At 45.3% G+C, this 18,439-nt stretch overlaps 1 protein-coding gene across 10 annotated transcripts in view; it reads right to left on the minus strand.

Moving 5' to 3' along the window:
• Positions 1-18,439, minus strand: part of IPPK (inositol-pentakisphosphate 2-kinase) — a 100,615-nt gene that overhangs the window by 36,051 nt on the left and 46,125 nt on the right. For 6 of the 10 annotated variants that reach the window (XM_073352353.2, XM_073352360.2, XM_073352354.2 and 3 more), the window contains 2 exons: positions 14,380-14,475; positions 1,261-1,327 (listed from right to left, as the gene is read on the minus strand). The exons of 1 other annotated variant lie outside the window; for it this stretch is intronic. In XM_073352353.2, coding sequence (XP_073208454.1) covers positions 1,261-1,327; positions 14,380-14,475 — 163 coding nt within the window. Of the gene's footprint in view, positions 1-1,260; positions 1,328-12,127; positions 14,343-14,379; positions 14,476-18,439 lie in introns of those variants that run through there. 3 more of the 10 variants (XM_073352357.2, XM_073352358.2, XM_073352361.2) reach the window with 2 other exon arrangements.

The following is an 18,439-nucleotide window of genomic DNA, read 5'->3' on the forward strand; positions in this document are numbered from 1 at the left end:
GATCAACTTACCCAACAGTGAAGACAAGCCCTCAGTATCAGTCAGTGCAAGAACAGGAACTCTGAAGAAAATTCTGAGAGCTCTGAGTGCGAGGCACCCCCTTAGAAATGAGAGGGTTAGGTCCCATCATCCTGACTAAATTCCAATTTTATTAACTAATGCAGCCTACTATCATTTCTCCTGTAATTTCAGTTAAATTATTCATTTCCCAGGCTAGTTAATACTGTTGTGTAGTATTACTGGCACTGTTAAACTGTGCTCTGTATGCCACCCCAGTGGTGGATCTATTTCAGCAATGTAGTACAGAGAGTCCTGTACTTAATCTGTAAAGCAATTCCAGTTCTTCTAGATTGAAGGCACCATAAAGTATGTCTCATCTTCCTAGACTTTAGTACCAGATCATTCCCCAGGGGACTGCACTAGTCAAAACCCATGAATTTGTTCAACTAACCACCCAAGAGCCTAAGAGTAATCAGTGAGAAGAGAGATCTCTCTTGAATTTTCTCCTGTACGGATTAGAATATGACATATGATGAGTTTTCCAGGAAAATCTACTTCACAAGTGTCATACTATTTCATTGTGGAAACAAGGAAGCTGAACAACACTTATTATTCAGTTTTCATGCAGACTACAGGTAAAGGGTTCAAAACCCAAGCTTCTTAGTAAAGGAATGCCAAGTTATGGGTGACAATGGATACAAGTCTACTTCCACATTCTGGTTTATTTTACATAAAATACTTTTTCACTAGTAAAGCAAAAACACAAATACGTAAGATATTATCAATGTCTAGCCTCAAATGAAAGCATTGAAAACAAACATCTACTCGCAATTTTTGAAACTGACCAATTCCAACGCACAGTTACCTTTAAACGTCCAAGTGTTTTTTAATTCCATTACAAAAATGGAGAATGGATTTTCTGTTCCCGTTACTATTTGTAAAGGTCTTTTTAGCAAAGAAAAAAACCTGACTACACAAAGTGCTTACAAATGTACAAGTTAAACAAACAAACAATTTCTTCCTCCTGTTTCTTTCATGGATAGTAATTTAGTTGCAATAGATACAACATTTTCACACAGTCTGATTTTCAAGTGGACTGTGTTCCTTTAAGGACTAGGCAAGAGCGATGATTAAATGATATTGTAACTTATCAAAAAACTTATTTATCAGATTTTAGAAATAAATTTTTTTCTTGTGCAATTTAACTGAACATTTTATAGTTGAATGCAAGAATCTTAATTATAGCAATGGGATCCTTACCTGGCCTCTCAGACTGGATCTTTAAACAAAGCTGTTTTACAAAGTCCAAAGGTAGCTGAACAACTTCCTAAAACACAAATATTTAATATTTTAACAGACAGCTTCTTTTAAAAGGAAATATCTTAAAATAAAATGTTACCTGGTAATACACAAAAATACATAAAATTTTGGAGGGTGTCAACAAAGTGGGCCAAAAAGTTACATAAGATCAACTGAACTGCAGTGAAAACAAGCCATTTACTTGGTTGAGAGTTTTGTTTGTTATTCGACCCTATAAAACAGTACAAGTTTCATCTTACTCTGTGTCTGAGACCACCAGATAATCAATACCATATCCTGTCATGAGACACAGAAAAAGCCCTTCGCCAGTTTGTCAGTTTCATGCAACTACAGGAACATTATGCATTTTCTGAAAGTAACAAATCAGTTTGTCTTTGTACTTATAAACTTATATTTATAAACTAGTAAAGTCCTTGTATTTAAGGATTTAACACAGCAACCAAATAGAGCCCAGGAACTTCTAGACTGAAGTGTAAGTAGATCTGATCTCCTCACTCATGGAAGCAACTCATTTATCAAAGAATTGAAATAAGGAGGTAACAGATTACAAGTCTAAAAATATGAGGCTCTCCCAGGATACGTTCATCAGCCAGAAAAAGAGCAAAAAGAAGCCAGACATTTTGAAGGTTAACCATCTTTCCCTAGAAAGAGAGGACAGGGCTGGGTGAAGAAGAGACCCCTTCCTCCAACATGCCACACTGCAGTGACATGGGAAACAGGCTGGGCAGCCCATGCTTACAAAACAATTTTGAAGTCAAAGACGATAGATTAGGTAATGATGTATCACTGGGGCAGGCAGGGTTCCATTCATAATTGCATTATCTCAATTATAAAAAAAAAAAAAAAAAAAAAAAGGAGGTTACTCACCCTGTGCAGTAGCTGACATTCTTCCAGATGAGTGTCCCTGTGGGTGGCTCCACTTCAGGTCAAGGTGCATCCCAGCGCCTTTGATCGGAGATTTCTACAGCAGTACCCCGTAAGGGCTGTGCACGCACTGTGTCTGCCTCTTGAGCTGTCAGTGTTCTAATAACGCATGCACGGCCCGGGCTCCTCAGTTCCTTCTCTACAACTGAGTGTGCTACAAATTCCAAAGTAGAGGGGAGGAGGGCGGGGAGTGGAGCACTCACAGGGACACTCATCTCAAAGAACATCAGTTACTGCACAGAGTGAGTAACCTCCTCTTCTTTGAGAGATGTTCCTGGGGGTGCTCCACTTCAGGTGACTGAAAAGCAGTATCCCTTAAGATAGTTGGGACTTCGGAGGAGGCAAGAAGGCTGTTGACAAGACAGCTCTACCCAATCTGGTGTCAGATGCTGCAGTGTGGATGACAGTGTAGTTATTAGCTAAGGTAAGGTTTGATGCCCAGGTAGCTAGCTGCCTTGCATATGTCAGACAGTAGGACATTACAGAGAAAGGCTGTGGATGTGGAAACAGCTCTTGTAGAGTGTATTCTAATTGACATAGGAGATTGTATTTGCCTGAGTTGGTAACAAAGGCGTATGCAGTCAGCAATCCATTTGGAAAGTCTCCGTGTAGCGATAGCATTTCCTTGTGAGCGCTGAGTAGTAGAGACAAAAAGACTGGGGGTTTTCCTAAATGGTTTTGTCCTATCTAGGTAAAAGGATAATGCTCTGAACATCAAGCGTGTGCATTGTTTCAAAGGCATTAGCATGAGGTATCGGGAAAATATGTTGGAATGGGTATAGGTTCATTGAGGTGAAAGGAACAGTATCTTAGGTAAGAACCTTGGATACGTGCGGAGTGTGACCTTATTGCGGAAGAACGTGGTATATGGAGGGTCCGCCATAAGCGCCCCCATTTCTCCTACTCGTCTGGCAGATGTGATTGCTATGAAGAAGGCGGTCTTCATGGATAGATGGAGAAGGGAGCAGGTAGCCATCGGTTCAAATGGTGTTGCCATCAGAGCTTTGAGGACTAGGTGTAAATCCCAAGGTGCAGCAGGTGGTTTCACGTCCGGGTATAGCGTCTGGATGCCCTTCAGGAACCTTTTGGTGATTGGATAGGCAGACAGTTACATTGTCAACCTTATGGCAGAAGGCAGCGATTGCTGCAAGGCGGACCCTGAGTGAGCTCGTAGAGAGGCCAGATGTTTTAAGGTCTAACAGGTAATCCAGGATCAGTGGGAGTGAAGCAGAAAACTGGAGAGGTCTGTTTACCTACCTGCATAAATGGAAACGGTTCACATCTTGATGCTCTGGTAGTGTCATGTGTTGTGTGTTCTGCTGTGTAGCAAGACAGTGCATACTTGGTCTGAACATGTTAACTCCGCATTAGAGAATCATTGATCAGCCAGGCCCTCAGGTGGAGACGTATGTCGGGGTGAAATAGTTGTCCCCTGCATTGTGATAGGAGGTTCCTGAGTGGCGGAAGAGGAATGGGTGGCTTGACTGACATGCTCAGGAGAAAGGGGTACCACGGTTGTCTGGGCCATGCTGGGGCTATGAGAATGATGTTGGCTCTGTCCATATCTTCTGAATTACTCTGTGCAATAGAAGCATTGGTGGGAACACATATATGAGTCTCGGTCCAAGGGAGCATAAAGGCGTCCCCCCATGTTTCCCCAGGCCTGTTCTGGAGCAGAACGTCGGGCACTTTTTGTTTGTTGCTGTGGTGAATAGATTCAGTTGGGGATAACCTCAGGTCTGGAAAATGTTGGAAAGAATGATGCCATTGAGTTCCCACTCGTGCTGTAAGGGGAACGATCGGCTGAGCTCATCTGCAATGGTATTCTGAGAACCTGGCAGGTATGAGGCGGAGAAATGGATGTTGTGTTGAAGGCACCAGTTCCAAAGTTTTACCACCTCTGTGCAAAGGGAGTGTGATCAGGCTCCCCCGTCTGACATAAAACATGCATGTGATGTTGTCGGTCATGATTCGAATTTGGTGGTTTTGGATGACGGGAAGGAAATGGAGGCAGGCATTGCGTACGACCTTGGCGCTCTAGCAAATTTATGTGAAGCCTGCTTTCTGAAGTGGCCCATAGACCCTGAGTGGTGAGGTGGCTGATGCGTGCTCCCCATCTTGTGAGGGATGCATCTGTGGTGACGGTAATTGAAGGGGGATCTTGTTGGAAGGGAATCCTGGGTGCAGAGCTTGGTGGGAGAGGTCCACCAGAGGAGTGAGTCCTTGACTTTCTGGGGCATAGTTAGTAACCTGTGCTTGTTTGGTTTTATACCGTGGCTAGCCAACCCTGAAGGCATTGCATGTATAGGCGAGTATTTGCGACCACAAATGTGCAAGTGGCCATATGTCCTAAGAGCTGTAGGGAGTCTCGGACTGTAGTCTGGCACTTATCTGGGTAATAAGGATGCCCATTGTGTGGAATCTGGCCTAGGGGAGAGATGCAAGAGCAGCGATGGAATCAAGGTGGGCACTTCGTTGGGTAGGTTGTAAGGTAGATTTGTTTTTGTTTATTTGCAGACCCAAGGTGTGGAAGCAGTGAAGGGTTGCACGAGTTGCGTGGTTCACTTCTCACTGAGTGGGAGACTTAAGGAGACAATCGTCCAGGTAAGGAAATGAGAGGATTCCTTTTTTCTCTGAGATGTGCTATTACAACTGCTAGCACCTTGGAGAAGACACATGGTGCGGTGGAAAGGCCAAAAGGGAGGACCTTGTACTGGTAGTGCTGCGCTCCCACACCAAACCTGAGGAAACGATGTGCAGGGTGGATAGAGACATAGAAATACGCATCTTGGAGGTCGAGGGTTGAAAACCAATCAATGGGAGAGTAACCATCCAGAATTTCTGTTTCTTGACGAACTTGTTCAAACTTTGAAGATCGAGGATCAGGCGCCAACCACCGCTTTTTCTTTTCCATCAAGAAGTAGTGGGAGAAAAACCCTTTCCTTCTGGGTTGAGGGGGTACTTCCTCTATTGCTCCTAGATGTTGTACCTCCTCCCAGAGCAATTGCTCGTGAGAGGGGTCCCTGAAGAGGGACGGGGTGAGAGGGTGGGTGGGAGGTAAGGAGAGGAAGGGGATGGCATAACCCAATCTGATCATTTCCAGGACCCATCTGTCTGTAGTGATGGTTTGCCAGGAATGGACGCAAACCGTTTCCAAAAAAATGGTTGGTTGGAGTTGGGGCTGGAGAGGGTGTGAGGTTTTCTATACCCTCGACCAACACCTCAAATTTATTTATTTTGGTTAGGAGGGTGCGTCACCGTTGTTTGCAGAGGGCAACGTCGCTGGTTCCTGAGCCTATGTCTTTGTTGTTGTTGCGTATCATATTGTCCGAAAGGTGGATGTTGCACAAAGGTATGATAATGCGGTCATTGGTATGGCTGATATCTATATTGTCTCTTCTTTGAGGCAGGTGTTTGGATGCCTAAGAATCAAAGAGTGGCACGGGAATCCCTCATGGAGTGAAGGACCCCATTGGTTGTAGCGGCGAAGAGCTTGTCTCCATCAAAAGGAAGATCTTTGATCATATTCTGTATCTCCTTCGGAAAGGAGGAAGAAACAAGCCATGAGGACTGCCGCCTGACAACGGCCGTGGCTGTGGATCTGGCCACTGCATCCGCAGCATCGAGGGTGGCTTGAAGAGCTGTGCGGGAGATCATTTGGCCCTCGGACACCACTGCTTTAAATTGTTGTTGTTTATCCCCCGACACATCATCAATAAATTGCATTAACTTAGCATAATTTTTGTGGTCATATTTTGCTAAGAGCGCTAACATAGTTAACATAGTTCACTACTCTAAATTGCAAAAGTGGAGGAACACCACACTCTGTGGCCGAAGGAGTCCAGTCACTTGTTATCTTTGTTTGATGGAGTGTAGCGGAAGTGTTGGTATTTGTTTTTCTAATTGGCTGCGTTGACCACTAGGGAATTAGGTGACAGGTGTGCAAATGGAAACTCAGAACCCTTAGATGGAACAAAATATTTTCCGTCCAATCTCTTGCTAATGGGTGTTATTTTAGCTGGGGTCTGCCAAATAGTTTTAGCAGGTTCCATAATGGCCTCATTAATTGGTAGGGCTATTTTGGGTGGAGGTCATAGCTTGCAGGATGTCAGTAAGCTCATGGTGTGTTTCAGGTACCTCCTCTAGGGTAATCTTGACCTCTTCTGCTACTCTGTGAAACAACTCTTGAAAGTGAGCAAGTTCATCAGTAGCGGGAGATGGTGGGGGTACCATGGCATCTTGCGGTGTTATCGCTATAGAAGAGGTGTGTGGGGCAGTGTTCTCTATAGGGGTGGTGGCCACTTCAGGTCTTATCTGGGTTTCAGTGTAAGCAGGCAGTGGGGAGGGTCTGACAGCTTTCCTCCGGCCACCCTGCAGAAGACCTGAGTGTTGTGCGGTGTAGGTCCATGGACCCCAGGGTGGCCATTGCTCCGGGCGGAGCATAGGTGGTCCCATCCAGGGATTGCCATACCAGTGTGGACAGCCTTGAGGATATGGAGCTCATGCTGTAATATGTCTCCCAGTTGTAGATAACTGACTCTGGGGAGAGTATTGAGAGGAAAACATCTGGTCATTGTATTCCTCTTCCTCCCACACTTCACTAGAGGGGCTTGAAGTGGTAGGGGAGTACTGAAGGTAGGGTGCTAAAGGTCTCGGTGACAGGTTGGTGCTGAGAAAAGTAGAGTCAGGAGCACGGGACACCCTTAAACCCTCTGGCTGTAAAAGCTGCTGTGGAGCTGAGTGACCAGGAGTTGGTGCTAGTGTAGCTGGTGAAGGCAGAGTCTGCTGGCGCACCGAAGGTTGTCCTGGGGGCAGAAGCTGGCTCACCAGAGTAGAAGCCCCTGAGGTAGGCACTGCAAGGGAGGCAGAAGACCTCAGGAGGCTCAGTGTAAAAGCAGTGCCGCAAGATCAAAGGATCGTGCCGCACCCGCCGCTTGTGCTGTCGGCGCCATACTAGCAAAGGTGGCCGTAGGAGAGCTGAAGGAGGCAGGCAACTGGAAGCCCTGCGCCTCAGCACCATGTAGTGGGGCAGCCGACTCACGGTCGGTGCCTGAGGTGCCTGCCACGTGAAAGGTGCTGAGCCACAGAGCTGGAGTCAGCGGAGACTGGAGAGCTGGTTTTAACTTCTTCCCCAAGGAACGACTCCTGAGGGGAGAGGAAGCTGGCCATTTTTTGGCTTTTCCTTTGCCTCTGGAGGGTGTCACAGAGGTTTGCTGGCCAGGGTCAGAGGTAGGTCTGAGGGAGTTTTCCAGGAGCAGCATTTTAAGCCTAAGCTCCCTGTCCTTGTGGACCCGCGCTTTCAATTAGTTACAGTGGACGCATTTTTGGAGTACTTGAGACTCCCCCAAACAGCGTACGCACTGTGAATGGCCGTCCAAGATGGGGATGGCATCTTTACAGGAGGTGCATCTCTTGAAGCCTCGGGAACCAGGCATGTCGGAAACTGCGGAGGTTTTTTTTTGTTTTTGTTTTTTTAAAAGAAATAGAAGTAACAGCTAATGTAACTTATCCAAGTAGAAAAGGAGTACTTGTGGCACCTTAGAGACTAACCAATTTATTTGAGCATGAGCTTTCGTGAGCTACAGCTCACTTCATCAGATGTTTACCGTGGAAACTGCAGCAGACTTTATATATATTTATATATGCTGCAGTTTCCACGGTAAACATCTGATGAAGTGAGCTGTAGCTCACGAAAGCTCATGCTCAAATAAATTGGTTAGTCTCTAAGGTGCCACAAGTACTCCTTTTCTTTTTGCGAATACAGACTAACACGGCTGTTCCTCTGAAACCTGTCATTATCCAAGTAGTAATTCTAATGACTGAAACTAACTAAACTGAGAAACAAACTAACTTGCTAGTCTCAAAGAGCACGGCTGAACTCCGTCTCTAGCCAGGAACAGTAGAGAAGAAACTGAGGAGTCCACATTGTGCACGCGCTATTAGAACACTAACAGCTCAAGAGGCAGGCACAGCGAGTGCACAGCCTGTAGGGATACTGCAGTAGAAATCTCCGAACGAAGGCGCTGGGATGCACTTTGACCTGAAGTGGAGCACCAACAGGGACATCTCTCACCTTGTGCTAGTAAGTATCAGAAGGGTAGCCGTGTTAGCCTGCATCCACAAAAACAATGAGGAGTCCGCTGGCACCTTAAAAATTAAATAAATCTGTTACTCTTTAAGGTGCCACCAGACTCCTGGTTCGTGCGCTACTCTAATTCTCTTCTATCGGTGGCTATAATTTCGAGGTTGTGCATTATCTCAATGTAATATTCTCTTATTTTAGTGAAATGGTTGAGTTAAAACCATTTGCAAAGTCCACTTGAATTGTAATTCCACATAAAGTTTCAAATACATTTTCCCTAATTTGGCAATTTAGATTTAGGGTTTACTACATGTGTGTCTCTTCTTCCATACCAAAAAAGACTGCACTCTATTAAAGGTAGACTTGAGGAGTGGGCGGAGTTAAATAAAAGCCAAAATACAGTATTAATCATGTAACCAGTGTTCAGAAGCCAGCCCCCATTGTGGAGTTGATTTAGCTATATGTGGTATGAGAGAACCCAACAGCTTTCAGTCCCTGTTGTGTCCTAGCTGTGTTAAATGTTTTAGAACTTTTTGTTTTGTTGTTCAATAGATATATTCCAAATTTGCCTTTTTTAATTAAACCCAAGATTTTACTGCAGAATAAAAAGCAAATCTAGTGCCCTATTTATACTGCAAGCTCCACTGAGCTTTTATTTTACAAAACTGAGCAGCTTACTCACGAGACAGAGCCAAAAAACCACGTAGTTCTAGTTCCTCCTAAATTTATCTAAGGCATAAAGCTGCCAGTGGAACAATAGTGATGTCTAAAGTCAATTTTTTCTAAATTTATATCCATATAAACATAGATAAAGTTGACAATGCCATTCTCCCCCCCTTTCCCCTCCTCCCCATGCCCTCCTTACATAGGGTATGTCTACACTACGGAATAAGGTCGAATTTATAGAAGTCGGTTTTTTAGAAATCAGTTTTATATATTCAAGTGTGTGTGTCCCCACAGAAAATGCTCTAAGTGCATTAAGTTCATTAACTCGGTGGAGTGCTTCCACAGTACCGAGGCAAGCGTTGACTTCTGGAGTGTTGCACTGTGGGTAGCTATCCCACAGTTCCCGCAGTCTCCGCTGCCCATTGGAATTCTGGGTTGAGATCCCAATGCCTGATGGAGCTAAAACATTGTTGCGGGTGGTTCTGGGTACATATCGTCAGGCCCCCGTTCCCTCCCTCCCTCCCTCCGTGAAAGCAAGGGCAGACAATCATTTCGTGTCTTTTTTCCTGAGTTACCTGTGCAGACGCCATGCCACAGCAAGCATGGAGCCTGCTCAGGTAACCGTCACCCTATGTCTCCTGGGTGCTGGCAGACGTGGTACTGCATTGCTACACAGTAGCAGCAACCCATTGCCTTCTGGCAGCAGACGGTGCAATATGACTGGTAGCCGTCATCGTCATGTCCGAGGTGCTCCAGGCCACATCGGCCAGGAGCACCTGGGCAGACATGGGCGCAGGGACTAAATTTGGAGTGACTTGACCAGGTCATTCTCTTTAGTCCTGCAGTCAGTCCTATTGAACCGTCTTGTGGTGAGCAGGCAGGTGATACGGATTGCTAGCAGTCGTACTGTATCATCTTCTGCCGGCAGGCAAGAGATGTGGATGGCATGCAGTCCTTCTGCACTGTCTGCTGCAAATTAATCCTTTCACATGCTTGCTTTTAAACCATGTATAGTATTTTTAAAGGTACACTGACCGGAGGTCCCTTCTCCGCCTGCCGGGTCCAGGAGGCAGCCTTGGGTGGGTTTGGGGGGTACTGGCTCCAGGTCCAGGGTGAGAAACAGTTCCTGGCTGTCGGGAAAACCGGTTTCTCCGCTTGCTTGCTGTGAGCTATCTACAACCTCCTCCTCCTCATCATCATCTTCTTCGTCCCCAAAACCTGCTTCCGTGTTGCCTCCATCTCCATTGAAGGAGTCAAACAACATGGCTGGGGTAGTGGTGGCTGAACCCCCTAAAATGGTATGCAGCTCATCATAGAAGCGGCATGTTTGGGGCTCTCACCCGGTGCGGCTGTTTGCCTCTCTGGTTTTCTGGTAGGCTTGCCTCAGCTCCTTAAGTTTCACGCGGCACTGCTTCGGATCCCTGTTATGGCCTCTGTCCTTCATGCCCTGGGAGATTTTGACAAAGGTTTTGGCATTTCGAAAATTGGAACGGAGTTCTGATAGCACGGATTCCTCTCCCCATACAGTGATCAGATCCCGTACCTCCCGTTCAGTCCATGCTGGAGCTCTTCTGCGATTCTGGGATTCCATCACGGTCACCTCTGTTGATGAGCTCTGCATGGTCACCTGCAGCTTGCCACGCTGGCCAAACAGGAAATGAGATTCAAAAGTTCGCAGTTCTTTTCCTGTCTGAGTTGAGAGTGCTGTCCAGAGCAGTCACAATAGAGCACTCTGGGATAGCTCCCGGAGGCCAATACCGTCGAATTGTGTCCACAGTACCCCAAATTCGACCCGGCAAGGCTGATTTAAGCGCTAATCCACTTGTCAGGGGTGGAGTACGGAAATCGATTTTAAGACCCCTTTAAGTCGAACTAAAAGGGCTTCATCGTGTGGATGGGTGCAGCTTTACATCCATTTAACGCTGCTAAATTCGACCTAAAGTCCTAGTGTAGACCAGGGCATACAGATGATATCCAGGTGACTTAACTGAAGAATCAGGTCTTAAGTCGTTTTATCATATTCTTTTCCATCTTGGTATTTTTATGGTCCCAGTCACTGTACTATCTAAGCACCTTGCAAAAGGTAATAAATTTATCCTCATTATAGCCTAGTAAGGTAGGAAGTATTATCCACATTTTACAGATGGTGAACTGAGGTGCAGCAAGATTAAGTGCATTGCTCAAGGACACTAAGTTCATCTATAGCCAACTGACAAATTATCCCATATCTCCTGAATCTCAGTCAAGTATCTTAATCACAACACTATCCTACCTCACCTAAACTTTCCCCCCTACTACTACTACTCTTACCCTGGAACTTATTCTAAGCAATTTCAGATTTATTTATTTTTTAAATCAACTTAACAGAAAATGTTTTTACCTTCCCCTGTCCTCAAATATAGAATTTCCTGACAACAAAAGTTGTGTCAAGGTCCAGAAAGGATATTATTTACCTATGCACCAACAACAGAACTCATAACCCTAGCAGGATAGAAATGGGAGCTTTCTCCCTTCAGAATGGGACATTCAGCCTCCACTTCTAGCTCCAGAAGGTCATGAGAGACATTAAAATTGTGTCATTTTGTGTCTAGAAAGGCTATTTAATATGTTTAGACATTTTAAATTGGTCCTTCTAAGCTTTGCATTTTCAAGCTCATGATAACTAAGACTTTATATGCAGAACAAAAAAAAAAAGCGGTCCCAATAAGGTAGTTAAGATGCAACTATTAAAATGTTTGTGACCTGTAATCTGTATGACATTAAATACAACAAAGCTACATTAAAATAATGGGATTTAGGTTGCAACGTCAAACACTCCAAAGTTAGGAAATGCCAGAATTAATGTTGCCTTAGTCTCCTTTTTACATGTGCACTATGATAGTCTTTAATTACATGATGTTATAGTTCAGGGCAAGCTGTACCTTTGACCCTATGACATTCTGGGATGCAATCCAGACTAGTGAGGGGTTGTGTCACCCCCTGCCCTGCAACCCTGGGTGCCGCACAATGCTTTGCTGCTGTAGCTCCCACCTGTGCCACTCTCAAACAGCATTCCAGCCTGCAGGTAACACCCTGAGTGTCTGTGTATAGCTGCCGTCTGCCAGCCATACTCCACTCACATTAGCTTCCACCAACCTTGGTTACTACTTTCAGGGCGACCCCCAACATGCTGCTAGTCCAGGATTTTCCCCAAAAGCGTGTGTTCTGCACTGTCCAGCCCTCTCCAGGGCAGTTCAGTTATTAGAGGTCCGTAGCCCCTGTAAGGGGTCAATGTACAACAGTTTGCTACTTCAACTAAAACAGTTCAGTTTAAACAATACTGGATTAGTTTTGATTAAAGAATAAAACAAGTTTATTTAACTACAAAGGTAGATTTTAAGTGAGTACAAGTATAAATCATTGAAGTCAGAAATGGTTACTAGAGAAAGGAAGATAAAACTAGTAATGAAACAAACTAGGCTTGGTTCAAGGTAAAAATTCTTACCACAGGTTCCCAGCAACACTGCTGACCAAATTTTTTAAGTCAGGATCAGCCCCCAAAGGGCTATTTCCTTTGCCTTCTCAAGTGAAAAAGTGAGAGTGAAAGATAACATACCTGGGGTGTTTTTACCCCTCTCATTTATAGTCCAGTTACACTCTGAAATGCATTTTCCTGAGAGTTACCCCTAGATATAGTTCCTTCCAGCAGTGAGGATGGAGACATGGGCTCTTGAGGTTCCATGCTGCTGTTTGTTAAAATGCAAAGCTATCTGTTCCTTCCCTCCTTTGCTGCCAAAGAATGGCCATTTGAAAGTGATTGCCAATCAACTTTCATGACACCTGGCTAGAGGCGTTGCCTTGTCCTTTGTCTTCGAGAAACTGGTTTGCCTCTTCCCCAGACTTGTCTGATAAACACATTTCAGGTCATAACTTCAGCTTATGTTCATAACTTTACATGTAATGTTGCTACATGAATTTCACCATGATATTATTGACCAGTGAGTTACTAGTTTTCAAACGATACATCACACAGCATATTTTATACAAGATTATTACAATAGTGTTTTGGGTGTGAACACAGGGTGCATGGTCACCAATCCCTCACTCAGTCACCCTATGGGCACCCTTTCCAAGGGATGGGCCTGTACTTCTCTTACAGTGCAATCCGTCTAATTCTCCCCACTTTTAGACTATGTTGCAAGCTCACAGCACCCCTCCTCACCAGCCATGTCTTCAGCGGGCCCAGTTGGGTCGTGGCCACTGTGGTAGACTTCCCCTCAGCATTTGTGATCAATATGAAAATGCAGTAACCAGTTTGCTCAAAACAAACTATTGTTTATTTAACCATAGAAACAAAGAGGGAAACGATTAAATCAAAATGCCTATAGATGTTATCTTACTAAAACCTACATTTTTCTTGCAATTTTAGGTCGGCCCCTCATGCCTCAGGAATTTGGACTGCCAGTGAGGCAGACTGCACCCCTGCCTCTCAGTTTGACCCAAAGACAGTGCCCCCCACTTCACAAAAAAGCCATTTTATGAGCACCAACAACAGAATTCAAGTCACAGGTTGGTTTCCTAGTAATGCGTAAAACCTCCCAGGACTGAGTTAACTCTTTGCTCCCAGTGTAGCAGAGAGCATGATAGTAATCATATAGAAAAAGACATACACACTATTCCTTCAAGATACAGCTGTCTCCCACATTTTTCACATATGATCGTATGATATTTTTTCCACAGGAACCCTGACTCATTTCAGTGAGTTGGATGTGCCACAGTCCCAGTAATTCATGACACAGTATTAAAAAAAAAAAAAAAAATCAATGAAAGCAGGTAGCACCAGATTGAGTCTGGTACCATAAAAACTCATGGATGTAACTTCTATGCCATAAAAACCAACATTCCAGCATGAGAGGTTTGATTTTCTTCACAAATCTCTCCTGTGTGTCTTACTCATGTCTGAGGTCTCAAGAAGCCACCTTGACCTGGCCCACCAGGAAACAAGAGCCCCCTCATTGCCCTGTAATCCAGGACAACAGCTATAAACCAGATCTCTTCTCTCCCCGCCACCAAATCTGTGGCAAAACAGTACACAGCCGCCACAGATGGCGGAGTCTTCCAAATTTAGAGGCATGGAAGCTTTCACTCCCACCCCCACCAACCACTACCTCCAACACTTCCAAACTGATAATCTTCAATGGCTCAGTCCATTGGGCAAAATCTAATGATCTGATCACAATGAAGAATATGGAGACAGTGCAGACCACGAGCTCTGGTCAAAGCTGTGCATCTCATATGGACAACACGCACAAAAAGGTCTGCATACTTTGCATCAAGCAAAATCACCTATAGAATGTTTCTAATGGATAAGCACTTAAACTATACAAGTTAAAGGATAAAATGATTACCCCATAATGAACATATTTCTCCCCAAAAAACTGTTTCATGACGTGTTTTCCGAAGTCTACTATGTTTTGCAGGTGGCGTAAGATTTCCTCTGGTGCCTGAAAAAGAAAGAATAGTACATGGTCATAAGTGAATGCATGCAATAATAATAATAATAATATACAGCACCTGAAATATTCACTTGTCTTAGAAAATTTCCAAATAATTGGGGGCAAGTGCCATCAACTTCTGGAGATCCTAAAGCTGTCACTGAAATTAAAGTAAGTTTCTAGCCCTTACAGTTGCAAATATAATTTTCCGAACACGAAGCAAGTGGAAATTCACACAGCAATGCCTTGTTGAGTCTGCAGACAAGCTGCACAAGTGCCTGTGCTGTTGCTCACAGCTTTGGTAAAAACTGCATATTGACATAAATAGTACTATGATCCATTTCACTGCTGCTATCTGAAATCTTATGGGTAGCAGTAAAACTTTCAAGAATCAGATCAGTTTCCCTCTACTTATGTTCAGGAAATTTCTGAGCAAAAGCAGTAAAGGCAGATAATGAAAGGATTGAAAAAAGGAGACAGTGAAATAGTGGATTAGCCAAAACCCCTCTCTACTGTCACTGCCACGCTTGCAGCAGCCAGGAGGATCTATGGTGGTTAAACAGGGAGATTATATTCCTTCCTACCCGCAGACAGAGGGGTTGAGAATGAGAGCAGCCTTTAATTTTACCTGACTTTTACCTAGTTGTTGCCCCTAGACAATGTGCCCCCTTATTGTAGTTTAGTCTTCTGTGGGTTTTAAACCCTATGTATAAGAGGGTGGGAGTAAATTGATGAGCAAGTATCTGAGTGGCTGTGAGTAAGAACAGAGGAGAAAGGGGGATTTTTACACTGATGTGGAAGAGAGAAGAGTGAAAAATCTGAGGGACAACAGCAAATAGAAGGTAGAGAACACATAGTAAGGAAAGTAAGAGAAAAGAATAAAAGGGACTATACCATCAGAGAGAGAAGAAAACAGATACAGAAATGTATTAAATCTGAAACAGACTAAAAACATGTTACATAAACAGATTATATAAACAGTGCACAGCTGTGTATTTTTTTTTTTTTTAAACTGAAGGGTGCATGACTGTTAGGGCTGTAGTGATATAGGTATTTTTCAATTAGGTCTGGTAAACTTAGTTCTCAGGCCAATAAGTGGGGTGAATTATTCAACTGATTAATCAGATACTGTAGCTGGTGCATTTCTTTATGCAACGTGAAGTGTGAATTAACATGTCATCTATAATATGTTTAATTTTATATCTCAAAACGGTCTGAGAATCCTAGCTTTGGGAGAGCTTTCAGCACTTCTGAAGCAAAAACTAAAAGGCCTTTACCCATGTACAGTTCTACAGATGACACAAACTGTACGATTTAATACTGTTTACCTAGTCAGATTAGTTTTTCCACAATGAAACTTCTTAACGAATAACTAACGTATATGGACTACACAAATACGGGGCCTCATCTACACTGCGTTTTGCCAACAAAACAGTAGGGGTGCATACACTACAAAGCTGCTTTTGGTGGCAAAATAAAACCACCTCAACAAGACGCATAGAGTTTTTCGCATCGAAGTTAAAACATCAGTGTAGACACTGCCGTTCATTATGTCGCCGTTACTGACCTCCCCCAGTGTCCCACAATCCCCACTACGACCACTCTGCTCACTGTTTTGAACTTGGCTGCCCTGTAGGCATGCACCCCTCCCCTTTCAAAACTCCAGAAAGCTATGACATTCTTCAGCATGGAGAGCTCACAGAGCTGCTGAGGATGCTGCTCCCGGTATCTGCGGAGGCTGTGGGAGAACTCTAAGGGAATCACAGAACCATTAATGTGGAATCCTGCTCTCCCAGGCACTAGGAACACAGTGGCAGGCAGAGTGGGCTGCAGATGCGGAGAGCTGAGGGGGACTGCTGTGCTGTAACAGAGTTGGGGGCTGATGTGGAGAGGGGGAGTATAGTGTTCCCTCTAATTATTCCCCATGCATGTGCGGAATGAATTTTGTTACCTGCACCAATATGAAGGTGATGTGTGACAGAAGTACGGGCTAGATGAATGCACTATAAGGTGGGTAGACAGTTGGCTAGATTGTCGGGCTCAACGGGTAGTGATCAATGGCTCCATGTCTAGTTGGCAGCCGGTGTCAAGGGGAGTGCCCCAGGGGTCGGTCCTGGGGCCGGTTTTGTTCAATATCTTCATAAATGATCTGGAGAATGGTGTGGATTGCACTCTCAGCAAATTTGCGGATGATACTAAACTGGGAGGAGTGGTTGATACGCTGGAGGGCAGGGATAGGATACAGAGGGACCTAGACAAATTGGAGGATTGGGCCAAAAGAAATCTGATGAGGTTCAATAAGGATAAGTGCAGGGTCCTGCACTTAGGACGGAAGAACCCAATGCACAGCTACAGACTAGGGACCGAATGGCTAGGCAGCAGTTCTGCGGAAAAGGACCTAGGGGTGACAGTGGACGAGAAGCTGGATGAGTCAGCAGTGTGCCCTTGTTCCCAAGAAGGCCAATGGCATTTTGGGATGTATAAGTAGGGGCATAGCGAGCAGATCGAGAGACGTGATCGTTCCCCTCTATTCGACATTGGTGAGGCCTCATCTGGAGTACTGTGTCCAGTTTTGGGCCCCACACTACAAGAAGGATGTGGATAAATTGGAGAGAGTCCAGCAAAGGGCAACAAAAATGATTAGGGGTCTGGAACACATGAGTTATAAGGAGAGGCTGAGGGAACTGGGATTGTTTAGTCTGCGGAAGAGAAGAATGAGAGGGGATCTGATAGCTGCTTTCAACTACCTGAGAGGTGGTTCCAGAGAGGATGGTTCTAGACTATTCTCAGTGGTAGAAGAGGACAGGACAAGGAGTAATGGTCTCAAGTTGCAGTGGGGGAGGTTTAGGTTGGATATTAGGAAAAACTTCTTCACTAGGAGGGTGGTGAAACACTGGAATGCGTTACCTAGGGAGGTAGTAGAATCTCCTTCCTTAGAAGTTTTTAAGGTCAGGCTTGACAAAGCCCTGGCTGGGATGATTTAGTTGGGGATTGGTCCTGCTTTGAGCAGGGGGTTGGACTAGATAACCTCCTGAGGTCCCTTCCAACCCTGATATTCTATGATTCTATTATATCACTTTCATATTGGTGCACATAACAAAATTCATGTGGTGGGGGTAGGGCTGAGGAGTTCGGCCAGGGATGAGGGGCTCGGGCTGGGGCAGAGGGTTGGGGTGCAGAGGTGTGAAGGCTCTGGATGTGGGCTCTAGTGTGGGGCCAGGGATGAGGGACTCAGGGCTGAGGGCTCTGGGGATGAGGGATTTGGGGTGCAGGGTGCTCTGGGGCTACAGTCGGGAGAGAGGACTCCCCCTAGCACTCTCCCCCAGTAGCAGCACCTGGGCTGGCGGGGAAAGGTGCTTCTCCCTGCTGCGGGAGTTCTGGGGCTGCAGGATAGGCACCCCTCCTCTGGCCCCAGTAGGACAGGTGTCCCTCTGGAGCCAGGCCTGATCTGGCTGAAGCAGGTACAGGCCACAGGCTGAGTTGGGGGCAGGGGCGCCCCTCCCCCGGCTGTGGCAGGTCCCCACCCGAGTGGGTTCCCTGTGTGCCTGTGCAGTGCTAAATAGGCTGTTGCACAGCTTACAGGGAACTTGGGGGAGGGAGGGTACCTCTTCCCCTGCCTCGGGATTGATTGCTCAGGCTGCTGTCTGAACTTAGACACAGCATGCCGATATACTCTCCAACACACACTGTGTCTCCCACACACACACTGCCCGTCACACACTTTCCCTCCCACCTCCCCAAACACTTCCGTTGAAAAGCAGCTGGCGATCTAGTAGGATGCCCATGGAACGATAGGATTGAGAAACCTGCATCATGTGACACTACCTGCCCCATGAGGCATTACAAACCCTTCCCAAAACACTTTGTGGCCAGTTGTACAATGGGGTGGCTACCCACAGTGCACTGCTCTGTGTCAATTCTAGAGCTGCTAGTGTGGATGTGCTCTGCCGACACAAGGAGCATAGACAGAGGT

The sequence above is a fragment of the Lepidochelys kempii genome, chromosome 7 (genome assembly GCF_965140285.1).
Source record: "Lepidochelys kempii isolate rLepKem1 chromosome 7, rLepKem1.hap1, whole genome shotgun sequence".
Taxonomy (NCBI): Eukaryota; Metazoa; Chordata; order Testudines; family Cheloniidae; genus Lepidochelys; species Lepidochelys kempii.